This window comes from Lontra canadensis, unplaced genomic scaffold (genome assembly GCF_010015895.1).
Source record: "Lontra canadensis isolate GAN:19392208 unplaced genomic scaffold, GSC_riverotter_1.0 scaffold1, whole genome shotgun sequence".
Taxonomy (NCBI): domain Eukaryota; kingdom Metazoa; phylum Chordata; class Mammalia; order Carnivora; family Mustelidae; genus Lontra; species Lontra canadensis.
Genome location: NW_022630995.1, coordinates 66,387,744 through 66,402,072, shown reverse-complemented (window position 1 = coordinate 66,402,072; position 14,329 = coordinate 66,387,744). Strand labels below are relative to the sequence as shown.

Sequence of the window (14,329 nt, the reverse complement as noted above, 5' to 3'; positions counted from 1 at the left end):
GCCTCTGGGAGCAGGGGCTGCCTGCTGATTGAATGTGATTGGATGTGGAGGCAAACTTAAACGCTGAACACCTTGAGGAGAATCAAGGGGTAAGCGGACTCCAGGAGCAGGAGGAGCTCAGAGCAAGACTGGAGGAGTCAGGAGGGGCCTATTGGAGGCTGTGCATCTGGATGGGCTCAGAGGGGTCGTGAGCAGGACAGGGCTAGTGTGCACTGTTAGCTGGCAGGTGGCTGAGGGAAGGGCAGTAAGCGGGTGGGTCCCCCTTTGTGCAAGATTCCTGGGGAACTGTGTCTCTGTGGTCACCACCATTCTGGAAGGGATGGCCCTCCTGGCAGAGTCTGGGGGAGTTGTTGGGACCAGGCTGTCCTGCCCGTGGGCTGCAGTGAGGCTGCCCAGATGTGAAGTCCCTCTGGAGCGCCTTCTTTGCTTGTGTCACAGTCCTGCTTCTCCTCAGCTGTCTTTCACTGTGGTCCTCATGCCGATCATTCCGACCCAGCTGGTGCCCCCAGCGTTGGGAGCAGCAGCTTCCAGACCCCCCGTGAAAACACATCACTGCAACCATGAAAGCCAGCTGGTGGGAAGCATCTGGGCTGCGTTTCCAGAGGGCTCCCAGCAGACCAGGAGACCCGACGGGTTCGCCCGTGGGGAGGACAACCCAGCCCTGTGCAGACAGCAGCAGAGGCATGGCAGTCTCCTCTTGAGCGGGCCAGTGACATCAGGAATAGCAGAAACAGAGGCTCAGGGTGGGAACACTGTCACCATCTGGGCTAAAAGCAGCCAAATTACTCTCTTCACCAACATCACGGCTAATGACTCACTGCTTATTTACCAAGTGGAGCTCTTTCCTCTCCAGCAAAAAATAGATTGCATGGTCCAGAAGGTGCCAAACTGCTGTTGGATGCATCCTGCCATCAGCGTGAAGCTGCTCTGAGGGACCTCTGTGCTCCTGTCCCCATGAGTGCCCAGCCAAGGTGAAGCCCCCCCCCCCCAGCCACCCCTTCCCTTCCCCGCACATGGATGCCCGTCACCTGGTGCCCAGTCTGGGTGCCGGTGTGGTGGCTGAGGCCAAAGATGAGAGCCGGCTGGTGCCAGGCACCAGTGCAAGGAGCCAGCTCCTCCCCGACTGGGAGGTGACTGGGGCACGGAGGTGGAAGTCTCTGCAGAAGGTCACCAACCCCGGAGGGACAGACTTAGGACTCCAGCCCAGGCTGCCTGCCAGGAATTGGAGGCAACATTCTGCCCGCAGAGCCTGGATCGAGGACTTGAGGCACCGGGATCTAATATAACTGGGTGGCAGGCTGCCCTCCCCGTCCCCCACCCCCAACAGTGATCTAGAAGGTTCTGGAGCACCGCAGAGGGAGGCCGAGCCGAGGAGCCAGACTGAGTGAGTCTGAGTCACCCTGCTCTCACCCACTGAGTTCAAGTCTTTCAGTTTCTTAGCCTGTTTCCCAAAAACTGTACACAGAATGTATGCACAAGTAGGGTCAAAAGACTATGCAGTTCATGAGTTTGTGCAGTATTTATGGTGTGCCTGCTATGTGCCTGGCCATGGGCAGAGCCAGAAGAGCTCCTGCTTCATGGGGCTCCTTGGGCTGGAAGAATGAGCAGTGCTCCGGGAGAAGCAGGGTGCTTCATGGAGGAGGAGGGTGAGACAGGCGCTGTTCGGGGCCGGGGACCCAAGCTTGGAAAGTGGTGTGCGGCAGAAAGACTCTTGAGTGGCCTCCGTGGTCCTGCCTCCTGGTCTTCACGCTCTCCAGTGACCCTCCCCTGGGGGGTGGGCAGACCTGCGTCTGAGCAGCGACACAGTGACGGTCACACGGACTTGGGACCACAAGGAAGCATGCAGCACTGTGGGGCCGGCTCTGAAGAACACGGGCAGTAGCTCTGCCTACACTGGGGGCCCCTCGCGGCAAGGCCTGAGGGCTGCTAACGTGCTCCTTGGTGGAGCTGCCCGTGAGACCATGGCCCCTGATACTCACCGATGCTGGGTGACCATGAGTGTGTTACCCGGAAATGGATCAATGATACAGCAGTCAGGGACAGCCGAGAAGGGGACAGCAGAACCAAGAGGAAGGCGTGAGGGTGAGCTCTGAGGATGGGGGTCCAGCAGAGGAAGCGGCGTTCAGGGCCTGGGCTGGGAGCCAGGCTGGGTGGCGGGAGGCACGTTCCAGACCCGTTGTATGCAAGTCGCTCATGCCCCGGCATCAAGGTCACATTGCCGAAGTACAAGGTGGGTCTGACAGATAATCGACGACATGTCTGTCCCGATGTTCTTGTACTGGAAGCTGATCCCCTTTTGCTGGCTTTCCTTAAATGAACAAAGGGTCTCCGTGGCAGGGAGATGAATTCTGCTCTTAGTGACTTTGCAAGAGCCTTGTTGCCCAGACAGGACGATCCAAAGAAGGCGGTTGGCACAGGCCAGCCAACAGCCAGATGGACCCTTCCTTCAGGAGGGCTGGCTGGCCCACAGCCCCTTTTCATCCTCTCCCTTGTTGTCCTGAGGGGACGTGATATCCCACTGGTTCAGCATGATGTAGAGGGAGAAAAGAGTTTAAACAGAATTTACGAAGCCATGGTCAGGAGGTTGGAGGGAGAGGGAGGGACGGTGGGAGGGAGCTGAAGGCCAGCTCTGCCTCAAGTCCTGGGTGGTGGGGTGGAGGTCAGGGTCAGGATGAGGTAGCATCTCACAGCCCAGAGATGGCCCCCCAACACGGCCGTATCAGGTAGGGGCAGGCCTATACCCTCGGGCTTTGGCCCTGTCCTATCCCTCCCAGCTGGGCAACTGTGGTCTCCATTCATTTTTGTGCCTCTGTTCTCTCAGTGGGTGGGACACTCAGGGAGCTGATGGCTGTCAGTGGTCTGACTGGTTTCCAGTGCATCCCAGATGTCCTCAGGCTTTTGTAAAAGACACTCAGAAACTCACAAAAGTGAGCTCCGGGGGCCAAGAGCGATCTCTCTAAGGCACAGCCACATTTAAACACAGACGTGGGATAAGAACCAGCTCCATCTGGCCTACAGGTGACACCAAGACCAGCCTGCAGCCTACCTGCTCCATAGATCGCTGAGTACACCACCTTCTTGGTCTGCTCTCTGTCTGCGTGCGTCACTCGCTCTGGGGGAATGTCCTTCCTGCGTGGAAACATGGCGTGTGGTCAGGCCCATCGGTGTCATGTCTGCAGAGGGGGCCATGGAGTCCAAGCTGCACACCACCCACCAGCTCTTTCTCTGCAGGCCCTTAATCATTTCAAACCTGTCCATGGGGAGGGGGGTCCAACACCTGCGCCTTTGCTCACTGGTTCTCCGTGCAGAGGCTGACGTGGAGGCCTAGCGGGTGCAAGCTGGCCACACTCCCACGTGTTGCACACCAAAAACAAAAAGTGCTTTCACCAAAGGAGTACAACCCAACCTGAGGAAAGCCCGCTCCCAGTGCTGGCGTGCCTGGGCCCAGGAGCCCTGAGGATGCCGATGTGGGCGGAGAAGGCTAGAGGGGCAGCATCAGCCTCGCCTTACAGAGATGGAGGGGCAGGTGGGCGAACCCGCCCTGAGGCTGCTGCTCTCAGCTCCTGAAGGCACAGTCTGCAGAGGGTAGAGCCAGATGTGGGAACTGCCCAAGGGCTGCTGGGCGCCCAGAACTTCTCCTTCCTGCCGACCACACGCATGCAGCTGTGTGGCTCAGGGCCACAGGGATTGCTGACTGAGTGGGCACTTCAGATCCAGGAGGGAAACAGAAAAGGAAAAGGGAACCTGTCCCAATCTTTGTGGGTCACTCAGTTCTGGGCTGTGAGCAGCGCTGCCAGAGCCTCCACTTCTGGCAGGCACTGGGCCTAGACACCAGCCCCGAGCAAGCCAGGGGTCTTCTTGGGCCTTCTCCCTGTGTGCGAGCTGCCCCGGGCATGCGTGCTGCTCTCTCAACCTTCTGCTGGACACGGGCGGCTTCAAGGGGCCAGGGAGGTTTTTTTTTTTTTTTAAAGATTTATTTATTTACTCTGGAGGGAGGGGGAGAGAGGAAGAGTGTGTGTGCACGAGTGGGATGGGCAGAGGGAGAGGGAGACATGATCTCCAGCAGACTCCCCATTGAGTGTGGAGCCTGATGCGGGGCTCAATCCCATGACCCAGAAATCACAACCTGAGCTGAAATCAAGAGTCAGACGCTCCACCGACAGGGCTGCCCGGCACCTGGTCCCCCAGAAGCTTTCCCTAGCTGTTCCTCTGCAAGCTTTCTGAGCACGGGTATCTGCCTTGCCTGTCATCCCACACCACAAGTGGTTTCATGCCGTCCACCTCACGGTGCCTTCCCGCAACGCCCTGGCTTGTCTGTTCCAAGGGAGTTCTGAGTTAGGAGAAATCGTGCCCATTGTCAGTCCTTCGGGCAGTCCCCAGGTTTGAACAGACTAGACGCAGAACTCTGCACACAAGGGCTCTGAAAGCAGGCCCTGGGCCCTGTGTGGCGGTGCGCAAAGGGCAAAGGCCACGGAGCTCTCCCACAGTTGCTCTCCTGCAGTTGCCTTTTTCTTGACTCAGCATTTCCTTGGTTGCTGTCAATTGTTGACTGCTTTCCAGAGTCCTGACAAAGTTGGTTCTGGCAACATTTGCTTGATTTTTTGATGTTTCTGCTGGGCGGACAGACCCTCAGGGATGCCCACTTCACCATGTTCACTGGCGTCCGAGAGTTTGCTAATTTTTACCACGTGATTTCTAAGTACCAACTTATGCTTTGTGGTGTTTCCACTGTGTTAAGGTATTTTGCCCACTTGTTTATCTCACCCTTGAGCTTGATATCATTAACTGCTTTATTTAGATATGAAGCAAAAAGCCAACATGCGTTTGTGCTCAGGACAAATATATGTCAACTCCTAGGTCACTGTCCCTCCTCCCTCCCTATATTTGGGAAATCCTATAGGGTGCTCCAAGCCCGCTTAGCAAAGACACTGCTGAAAAACGTGCAGGGGCTGATTTTCCTTGTTTCTTGCCCGGGGCCATCTGTGAAAAGGGGTCAGAAGGACCTTTTGATGGCAGCTGCGGGGAGGGAAGGAGTGAGCGTTTTAGAGCAGGGCAACCACAACCAAGCATCCGGGTCACCTGTCCTTAGTGCTGTCCAGAGTCAAGAGTTGTCTGACAAAGCAGCATTAAACTCTCCTGTAACCTGCTTCTTCCCAAAATGTGATAAGATCCAAACAGCATAATCAATCAATAGGTATTACGAACACATATCAAAACCATGCTCTGATGATAAGGAAAATACTTTCTTCCTGAGTACATACAGCACACTCACAATAACCCATCATACATTAGGACACACAGAAAACATCAAAAGTTTGCACAAAGCAGAAATATTAAAATAACATTCTGATCACAGTGCAAGACAACTAAAAGTTAAAACCAAAGCACTCCCTCCACACACACAAAAAACAGAACAATACAAAAAAACCCAAACCACACCCCATCTACCTAGAAATAAAACAAAAACATTTCGTTTAGACGACTTTTGGGTGAAGAAAAATAAAAAGAGAAATTATGTAACTTCTACTGAAAATATTGCATGTCAGACCCAGTGGATTATATTTAAAGCAGTGAGGAAATTTCATAACCTTAAGCACTTATATTAATAATAACAAAAGAACAAAAGTACAGTTGGCTCTTAAACAACACAGGGGCTAGGGGTGCCGATCCCCTGCACAGTCGAAAATCCATGTTTAACTTCTGACCCACCCCCAACCTTGACTACTAATAGTCTCTTGTTGACAGGAAGTCTTACCCATGACCAATCAACACATAGTCCTCATGTCACATGTATCATATACTGTACTTTTACAATAGAGTAAGTCATGGGAAAAAATGTTATTAAGAAAATCATAAGTGGGGCGCCTGGGTGGTTCAGTGGGTTAAAGCCTCTGCCTTTGGCTCAGGTCATGATCCCAGGGTGCTGGGATCGAGCCCTGCATTGGGCTCTCTGCTCAGTGGGGAGCCTGCTTCCTCCTCTCTCTCTGCCTGCTTCTCTGCCTACTTGTGATCTCTGTCTGTCAAATGAATAAATAAACTCTTAAAAAAAAAAGAAAAGAAAATCTTAAGGAAGAGAAAATACACCTACAGTATTGTCCTGAAGCAAAAAAATCCTCGTGTAAGTGGACCCATGCAGTTCATACCTGTGTTGTTCAAAGCCAACTGTACACCAATTAAGTTTTTAATTCAAAAAACAAGACAAAGAACAACAAATCAAATGAATAGAACATACAGGAGGGAAATAATAAAGCTAGAATAAAGATGGGAACGGATGGGCGCCTGGGTGGCTCAGTGGGTTAAGACGCTGCCTTCGGCTCAGGTCATGATCTCAGGGTCCTGGGATCGAGTCCCGCATCGGGCTTTCTGCTCAGCAGGGAGCCTGCTTCCCTCTCTCTCTCTCTCTCTGCCTGCCTCTCTGTCTACTTGTGATCTCTCCCTGTCAAGTAAATAAATAAAATCTTAAAAAAAAATTATTAAAGATGGGAACGGAAACTGATCAAGTAGAGAATAGCAAAACACTAGATCAAATTAATGAATGAAAATCCTGGTTCCTATAAAAAATAAAATAAACCATTAGTTGGTTTAATCAAAAGGGAACAAGCACAGATATACAAAGTATGAAACAATAAGGGAAGGTAACTATAGATATGCAAGAAGTTAAAAAAAATCTTAAAAAGTTATTTTGCAGAACTGTATGCAAATAAATTAAAAAATTTAGTTTGGGGGTGGAGTCTTTTGGGTTTTCCATATAAAGTACAATGTCATCTGTGAAGAGAGAGAGTTTGACTTCTTCATTGCCAATTGGGATACCTTTTATTTCTCTTTGTTGTCTGATTGCTGTTGCTAGAACTCATATAGCAATTCAGTAATGTGGCAGGATACAAAGTCAATGTACAGAAATCAGTTGCTTTCTTATACACTAACAATGAAAACACAGAAAGGGAAATTAGAAAGTCGATTCCATTTACTATAGCAACCAAGAACCATAAGATACCTGGGAATAAACCTCGATCTGTACTCGAGGAACTATAAAACACTTACGAAAGAAATAGAAGAAGACACAAAAAGATGGAAGACCATTGCATGCTCTTGGATCGGAAGAATAAACATTGTTAAAACGTCTATACTGCCTAGAGCAATCTATACTTTTAATGCCATTCCGATCAAAATTCCACCAGTATTTTTCAAAGAGCTGGAGCAAATAATCCTAAAATTTATGGAATCAGAAGAGACCCCGAATTGCTAAGGAAATGTTGAAAAAGAAAAACAAAACTGGTGGCATCACGTTGCCTGATTTCAAGCTTTACTACAAAGCTGTGATCACCAAGACAGCATGGTACTGGCATAAAAACAGACACATAGACCAGTGGAACAGAGTAGAGAACCCAGATATGGACCCTCAACTCTATGGGCAAATAATCTTCGACAAAGCAGGAAAAAATATACAGTGGAAACAAGACAGTCTCTTCAATAAATGGTGCTGGGAAAATCAGACAGCTATATGTAGAAGAATGAAACTTCACCATTCGAGATAAACTCGAAATGGATAAAAGACCTCAATGTGAGAAAGGAATCCATCAGAATTCTAGAGGAGAACATAGGCAGTAACCTCTTCGATATCAGCCACAGCAACTACTTTCAAGATATGTCTCCAAAGGCAAAGGAAGCAAAAGCGAAAATGAACTTTTGGGAATTCATCAAGATCAAAAGCTTCTGCACAGCAGATGAAACATTCAACAAAACAAAGAGGCAACCCACGGAATGGGAGAAGATATTTGCAAATGACAGTACAGACAAAAGGCTGATATCCAGGATCTATAAAGAACTTCTCAAACTCAACACACACAAAACAGATAATCATGTCAAAAAATGGGCAGAAGACATGAACAGACACTTCTCCAATGAAGACACGCAAATGGCTATCAGACACATGAAAAAATGTTCATCATTACTAGCCATCAGGGAGATTCAAATTAAAACCACATTGAGATACCACCTTACACCAGTTAGAATGGCCAAAATTAGCAAGACAGGAAACAACGTGTGTTGGAAAGGATGTGGAGAAAGGGGAACCCTCTTACACTATTAGTGGGAATGCAAGTTGGTGCAGCCAATTTGGAGAACAGTGTGGAGATTCCTTAAGAAATTAAAAATAGAGCTTCCCTATGACCCTGCAATTGCACTACGGGGTATTTACCCCGAAGATACAGATGTAGTGAAAAGAAGGGCCATCTGTACCCCAATGTTCATAGCAGCAATGGCCATGGTCACCAAACTGTGGAAAGAACCAAGATGCCCTTCAACGGACGAATGGATAAGGAAAATGTGGTCCATATACACTATGGAGTATTATGCTTCCATCAGAAAGGGTGAATACCCAACTTTTGTACCAACATGGATAAGACTGGAAGAGATTATGCTGAGTGAAATAAGTCAAGCAGAGAGAGTCAATTATCATATGGTTTCACTTATTTGTGGAGCATAAGAAATAACACGGAGGACATGGGGAGATGGAGAGAAGGGAGTTGAGGGAAATTGGAGGGGGAGATGAACCATGAGAGATTATGGACTCTGAAAAACAATCTGAGGGTTTTGAAGGGGCGGGGGGTGGGAAGTTGGGGGAGCCTGGTGGTGGGTATTATGGAGGGCATATATTGCATGGAGCACTGGGTGTGGTGCATAAACAATGAATTCTGTTACACTGAAAAGAAATTAAATTTAAAAAAATTTAAAAATTTAGGTTCACATGGACATTTCTTAACAAAACACAGTTAAAAAAATTGGCCCCAATAGAGACAAAAGTTAAACAGACCAGGAAAAATGTCTAAAGAAAAAACAGAAAATCATTAAGGAACTAACCCACAAAGCCCTCCAGGCCTAGACAGTTTCAAAGGGGAATTCTATCAAACCTCAGAGACCAGAGAGACCCCATCCTATCTAAATTGATTCAGTGTATCGAAAATGAAGGGAAAAATGTATTTTATTAAGTGTGTATAACAGTTATACCAAAACACGATAGAGTATAACAAAGGAAAATGACAGACCCTATCTCCCATGAATACTGATTGATGTAGTAATCCTAAATAGAATATTGGCAAATGGAGTCCAACCCTCTACTAAGAAAATAGTACTCGTGTCCAAAAATAGTTTATACCGGGAAAGCAAGGTTGGTGCGATGTTAGGATATCTATTAACATAATTCACCACATTAATGGAACTAAGGAGCAAATTACATGATTATCTATATAGTTGTTGAAAAAAATCCTCTGACAAAATTCAACACACACTCTTAATAAAAACTCTTGGGAAAATAGGAATACCTGGATACTTCCTTAAAGATTTTATTTATTTATTTGACAGAGATCACAAGTAGGCAGAGAAGCAGGCAGAGAGAGAGGAGGAAGCAGGCTCCCCGCTGAGCAGAGAGCCCGATGCGGGGCTCGATCCCAGGACCCTGGGATCATGACCTGAGCCGAAAGCAGAGACTTTAACCCACTGAACCACCCAGGCGCCCCTGGATACTTCCTTAAAGTTATAAAACATACACCCCAATCCTAAAGCTGGCATCTCACTATATGGGGGAAATACCAGAAGCATTCTTACTAAGAAGCAAGGCAAGGGTGGTCACTACCTCCAATACCATTTAACATTGTTCTGGAAGTATTAGCGAAATCATCAGAGGCATAAGAATTGGAAAATTTGAAGAAACCTATCTCTAGTTGCAGATGACAAGGTAGTATTCTGGAAATCCCTAGAGAATCAATGATAAAATAATTCATAAAGTAGCAGGAAATAAAATTAGCATAGCATGGCAATAGCCTTCATGTACTCCAATAATCACAGAATGAAGACACAATGGAAGGGAGGACCTCATTTACAACTCCAACGAAAAAGATAAAATACTTAGGAATAAACAAGAAATGTGTCTCACCTATATAAACACCTTTAAAGCTTCCTGAAAGTCACAAAAGTAGACGAGATTGAACGGAAAGGCATCCCTTATTCTTTTTTTCTTTTCTTTCTTTTTTTTTTTTTTAAAGATTTTTTATTTATTTATTTGACAGGCAGAGATCACAAGTAGGGGGAGAGGCAGGCAGAGAGAGAGGAAGAAGCAGGCTCCTTGCTGAGCAGAGAGCCCGATGTGGGGCTCGATCCCAGGACCCTGGGATCATGACCTGAGCCGAAGGCAGAGGCTTTAACCCACTGAGCCACCCAGGCGCCCCATCTTTTTTCTTTTTTATAGATTTTATTTATTTATTTGACAGAGAGATCACAAGTAGGCAGAGAGGCAGGCAGAGAGATAAACAGGCGGAGAGAGACAGGCTCCCCGCTAAGCAGAAAGCCTGATGCGGGGCTCCATCCCAGGACCCTGAGACATTGACCTGAGCCAAAGGCAGAGGCTTAACCCACTGAGCCACCCAGGTGCCCCAGGAATCCCTTGTTTTTTAATGAAATGTTGCAACATCATCAGGAAGTCAGCTCTCCCTAAGGTCATTTGTGTATTTAAAGCGATCTCAATAAAAATGCCAACAAGCTTTTCCCTGGCACTGGATACTAACGTTTATGTGGGCTAGAAAGGCTCGCAAACAGAGCCACCCAGACATTAAGATGGGCAGCAAGCTCTGTATAGTGTGGGAGGCGTGTGAAGAGCCTGAGTACCAGAGTAGGACAGAGAGCTCAAGACCAGACTTGATGACCACCTGCAAAAATCCCCTGGAGCAAAGACGGGCTTCCTGGTAGACAGATCTGGGACAGCTGGAGAGCCGTTTGGAGAAGGGCTCCAGAAAACATGGCAGGCTCCTCTGTCTCCTGGGTGTAGGGAAAGGCTTTCTGACGGAGACTTTGAGTCTGGATGCAGAGAAAAGAAGGGTGGTTAGACCACCACCGCCACAGCCACCATTCCTAACCCCACGTCTTCTGCGTGGCATAAGATACCGTAAGTGAAAAGACAAACAACAAACTAGGAGAAAATATTTGTAACATGGATCAGAGACGAAGGACTAACACCCTAACAAAACCCAACGTTCCTACGAAAGAAGGATGAAAATGCCTGAGAGACAAAAGCGAAGTTCAGTGTGTGGATTTCCGCTGGCCTCGGTGGGGCATGGCCCCCACTCCTGGAAACTCAGAGGGATTCTGTTCTCGCATCTGCTTGTTGGGTGACAGGATAGTGAGCCACCGCCATACTCCGCCAAGCCCAGGTCAGCTGACCCTTCGGGGGGCAGGAGAAGTGTGTGAAGGGGCTTAATACAAAGTAAGATGACAGCCAGAGATGCAGGCTAGCTTGTGAGTGGAGGTTGATGTGGTCGGCTGAGAGAATGAGGTCTCCTGGTGTTTCCTTTTACTGGTTTCCAAAAATTAATTTATTCAAGTATAGTTAATGTGATAAATTGCACCCATTTTTAGTGTACATCCAATGACTTTTAAAAAATGCATACACCTGTATCACCACCAGCACAGTCAAGATACAGAACATTTCTATCATCCCAAAACATTGCCTCGTGCCCTCTGAAGTCAAACCATCCCCAATTCTGCAGCCCCAAGGGGGTACAGATCCAGTTAAGGCCACTGTAGATGAGATCTACCTTCCATCTTATATAAATGGAAGCATATGGTACATACGCTTTTGTGTTTAGCTTCTTTCACTCAGCTTAATATAGTTTAAAAATGTTTATTATTGAAGAATAGTTGATATGTAATGTAATAATGTAATGTAATGTTAGTTTTAGATAGCGATTCAACAAGTCCATGCATCACACAGTGCCCACCGCAGTAAGGGGAATCCCCATCTGTCACCAATGTTATTACAATGCCATTGACTATATTCCCTGTGCTGTACTTTTCATCCCATGACTTATTTGTTTTATAACTGGAATTTACTACCTCTTGATCCCACTCACCTGTTTCATGCATCCTCCCATCCACAGCCCGTTTGGCTACTACCAGTTTGTTCTCTACTTATGAGTCTGTCTCTAGTTTTTGTTTGTTGGTTGGTTGGTTGTTTTTTTTTTTTTTAGATTCTACATAAAAGTGAAATAATATGATATTTATCTTCTCTGTCTGACTTATTTCATTTAACTTAATACCCTCTGGGTCCCTCTATGTTGTCACAATGGCAAATTTCATTCTTTCTTATGTTTGAGTAATATTCCAGGAGATATATATATAGATAGATAGATATAGATCTATCTATCTATCTATATATATATAGATAGATAGATAGATATATATATTATATGCCACATCGAAGCAGCTGTACCTTTGCTATTGTAAATAAGGCTGCAATGAACAGAGAGGTGCATTGTCTTCAAATTAGTCTTTTCCTTTTGTTTTGGTAAATATTAGGAGTAGAATTACCAGATCATGTGGCATTTCTATTTTTAATTTTTTGAGGAATCTCCATCCTGTTTTCCACAGTAGCTGCACCAGTTTGTATTCCCACCAAGAGAGCACGAGGGTTCCCCCTTCTCCACATCCTCACCAACACCTGTTGTTTCTTATCTTTTTGATTCTAGCCGTTATGACAGGTGGGACGTGGTATCTCATTGTGGTTCTGGTTTGCATTTCCCTGACGATGAGTGATGCTGAACATCTTTTCATGTATCTGTTGGCCATCTGCATGTCTTCTTTGGAAAAATGTCTATTCAGGTCCTCTGCCTATTTAAAAAAATGGATTTTTATTGTTATTTTTGGGTACTGAGTTGTATAAGTTCCTTTAAATTGTGGGTAGCAACCCCTTATCAGATATATCATTTGCAAATATTTTCTTCCATTCAGTAGGTTGCCCTTTCGTTTTGTTGGTGGTTTCCTTTCCTTTCCTTGATGTAGTCCCAATAGTTTATTTTTGCTTTTATTTTCCTTGCTTCAGGAGGCATATCCATAAATATGTTGCTAAGGCTGGTGTCCAAGAGATTACTATGTTTTTTTTTTGGAGGTTTTATGGCTTTGGTCTTGCGTTTAGGTCTTAAATCCATTTTGTATTTACGCTTGTGTACTGTGTAGGAAAGTGGTCCAGTTTCATTTTTCTGCATGTGGCTGTCCAGTTCTCCCAACACTATTTGTTGAAGAGGCTGTCTTTTTCCCATTGCATATTCTTGCCTCCTTTGTCGCAGATTAATCAACCATATAAGCGTGGGTTTATTTCTGGGCTCTCTATCCCATTCCATTAATTGATGTGTCTATTTCTGTGCCAGCTAGCATAATATTTTTGAGACTTGCATTGCTGTGTATATCCTCAGTTTGTTTCTTTTCCTTGCTGAGAGTTTTCCATGGACACAATTAGTGCATCAATCCTCTGTTGATAGACATGAATTTTTCCAAGTTAGGACTACTGTGAATACAGCTAGAAGGAACTTTGACACAAGTCTTTGTTTACATGTGTATGTTGATTTCTCACAGATAAATACCTAAGAGTGGAATTGCTGGCTTGTACGCTACGTGTGTGTTTACCTTATAAGAAAAGGATTATTTTTTCCCAAATGGTTGACAATTTTTACACTCCCAGCTGCTCCGTATGAGCATTATGGTTGCTTCACATCATTGCCAACAATGATTATTAGTCTTTTTAGTTTTAGCCATTCTTGTGGATATGGAGAGGTATCTAATTGTGGTTTTAATTTGCATTTCCATGATAACTAGTGATACTGAACATATTTCCATGTGCTTATTGCCATTCATTTTATCATGTGTCTGCTTAAATCTTTTGGGAGTTACTTGTCTTCCTATCATGGAGTTGTAAGAGTTTTGTATACATTTGGACAGTCACCTGTTGTCAGAGGTGTGTACTGTGAATATTTTCTGCCAGTCTGTTGCTTGCTTTTTCATTGTCTGCTGGTACTGTACTAGCGAAAGTCTTCTAAATTTTGATGCAGCCCAATTTACCAATTTTTCAATTAAGTAGCTGGTACTTCTGGTGTCCTGTGAAATCTTCATCCCGAAGATGAAAGAACTTTCTCTCTTATGTGTTCTTCTAGGAGGTTTATAGTTCAAACTTTTATGTTTAGGTCTATGATCCATTTTGAGTTAATTTGTACATATGATGTGAGGTAAGAATCAAAGCTCATTTTTTCTAAGTGGATATCCAGGTGCTCCAGCATCACTGGAAAGATCATTCTTTTTTTTTTTTTTTAAAGATTTTATTTATTTATTTGACAGACAGAGATCACAAGTAGGCAGAGAGGCAGGCACAGAGAGAGAGGAGGAAGCAGACTCCCTGCTGAGCTGAGAGCCCGATGTGGGGCTCGATCCCAGGACTCTGAGATCATGACCTGAACCGAAGGCAGCGGCTTAATCCACTGAGCCATCCAGGCGCCCCGACAGTATTGTCTTC

The 14,329-nt window shown here is 46.0% G+C and overlaps 1 protein-coding gene across 1 annotated transcript in view; it reads right to left on the bottom strand.

The window, feature by feature from the left end:
• The window catches only part of POLN (DNA polymerase nu), a 139,380-nt gene that overhangs the window by 16,424 nt on the left and 108,627 nt on the right, over positions 1-14,329 (bottom strand). The window contains exon 18 of the mRNA XM_032856283.1: positions 3,047-3,129. Within this exon, the coding sequence (XP_032712174.1) occupies positions 3,047-3,129 (83 nt within the window). The remainder of the gene's footprint in view (positions 1-3,046; positions 3,130-14,329) is intronic.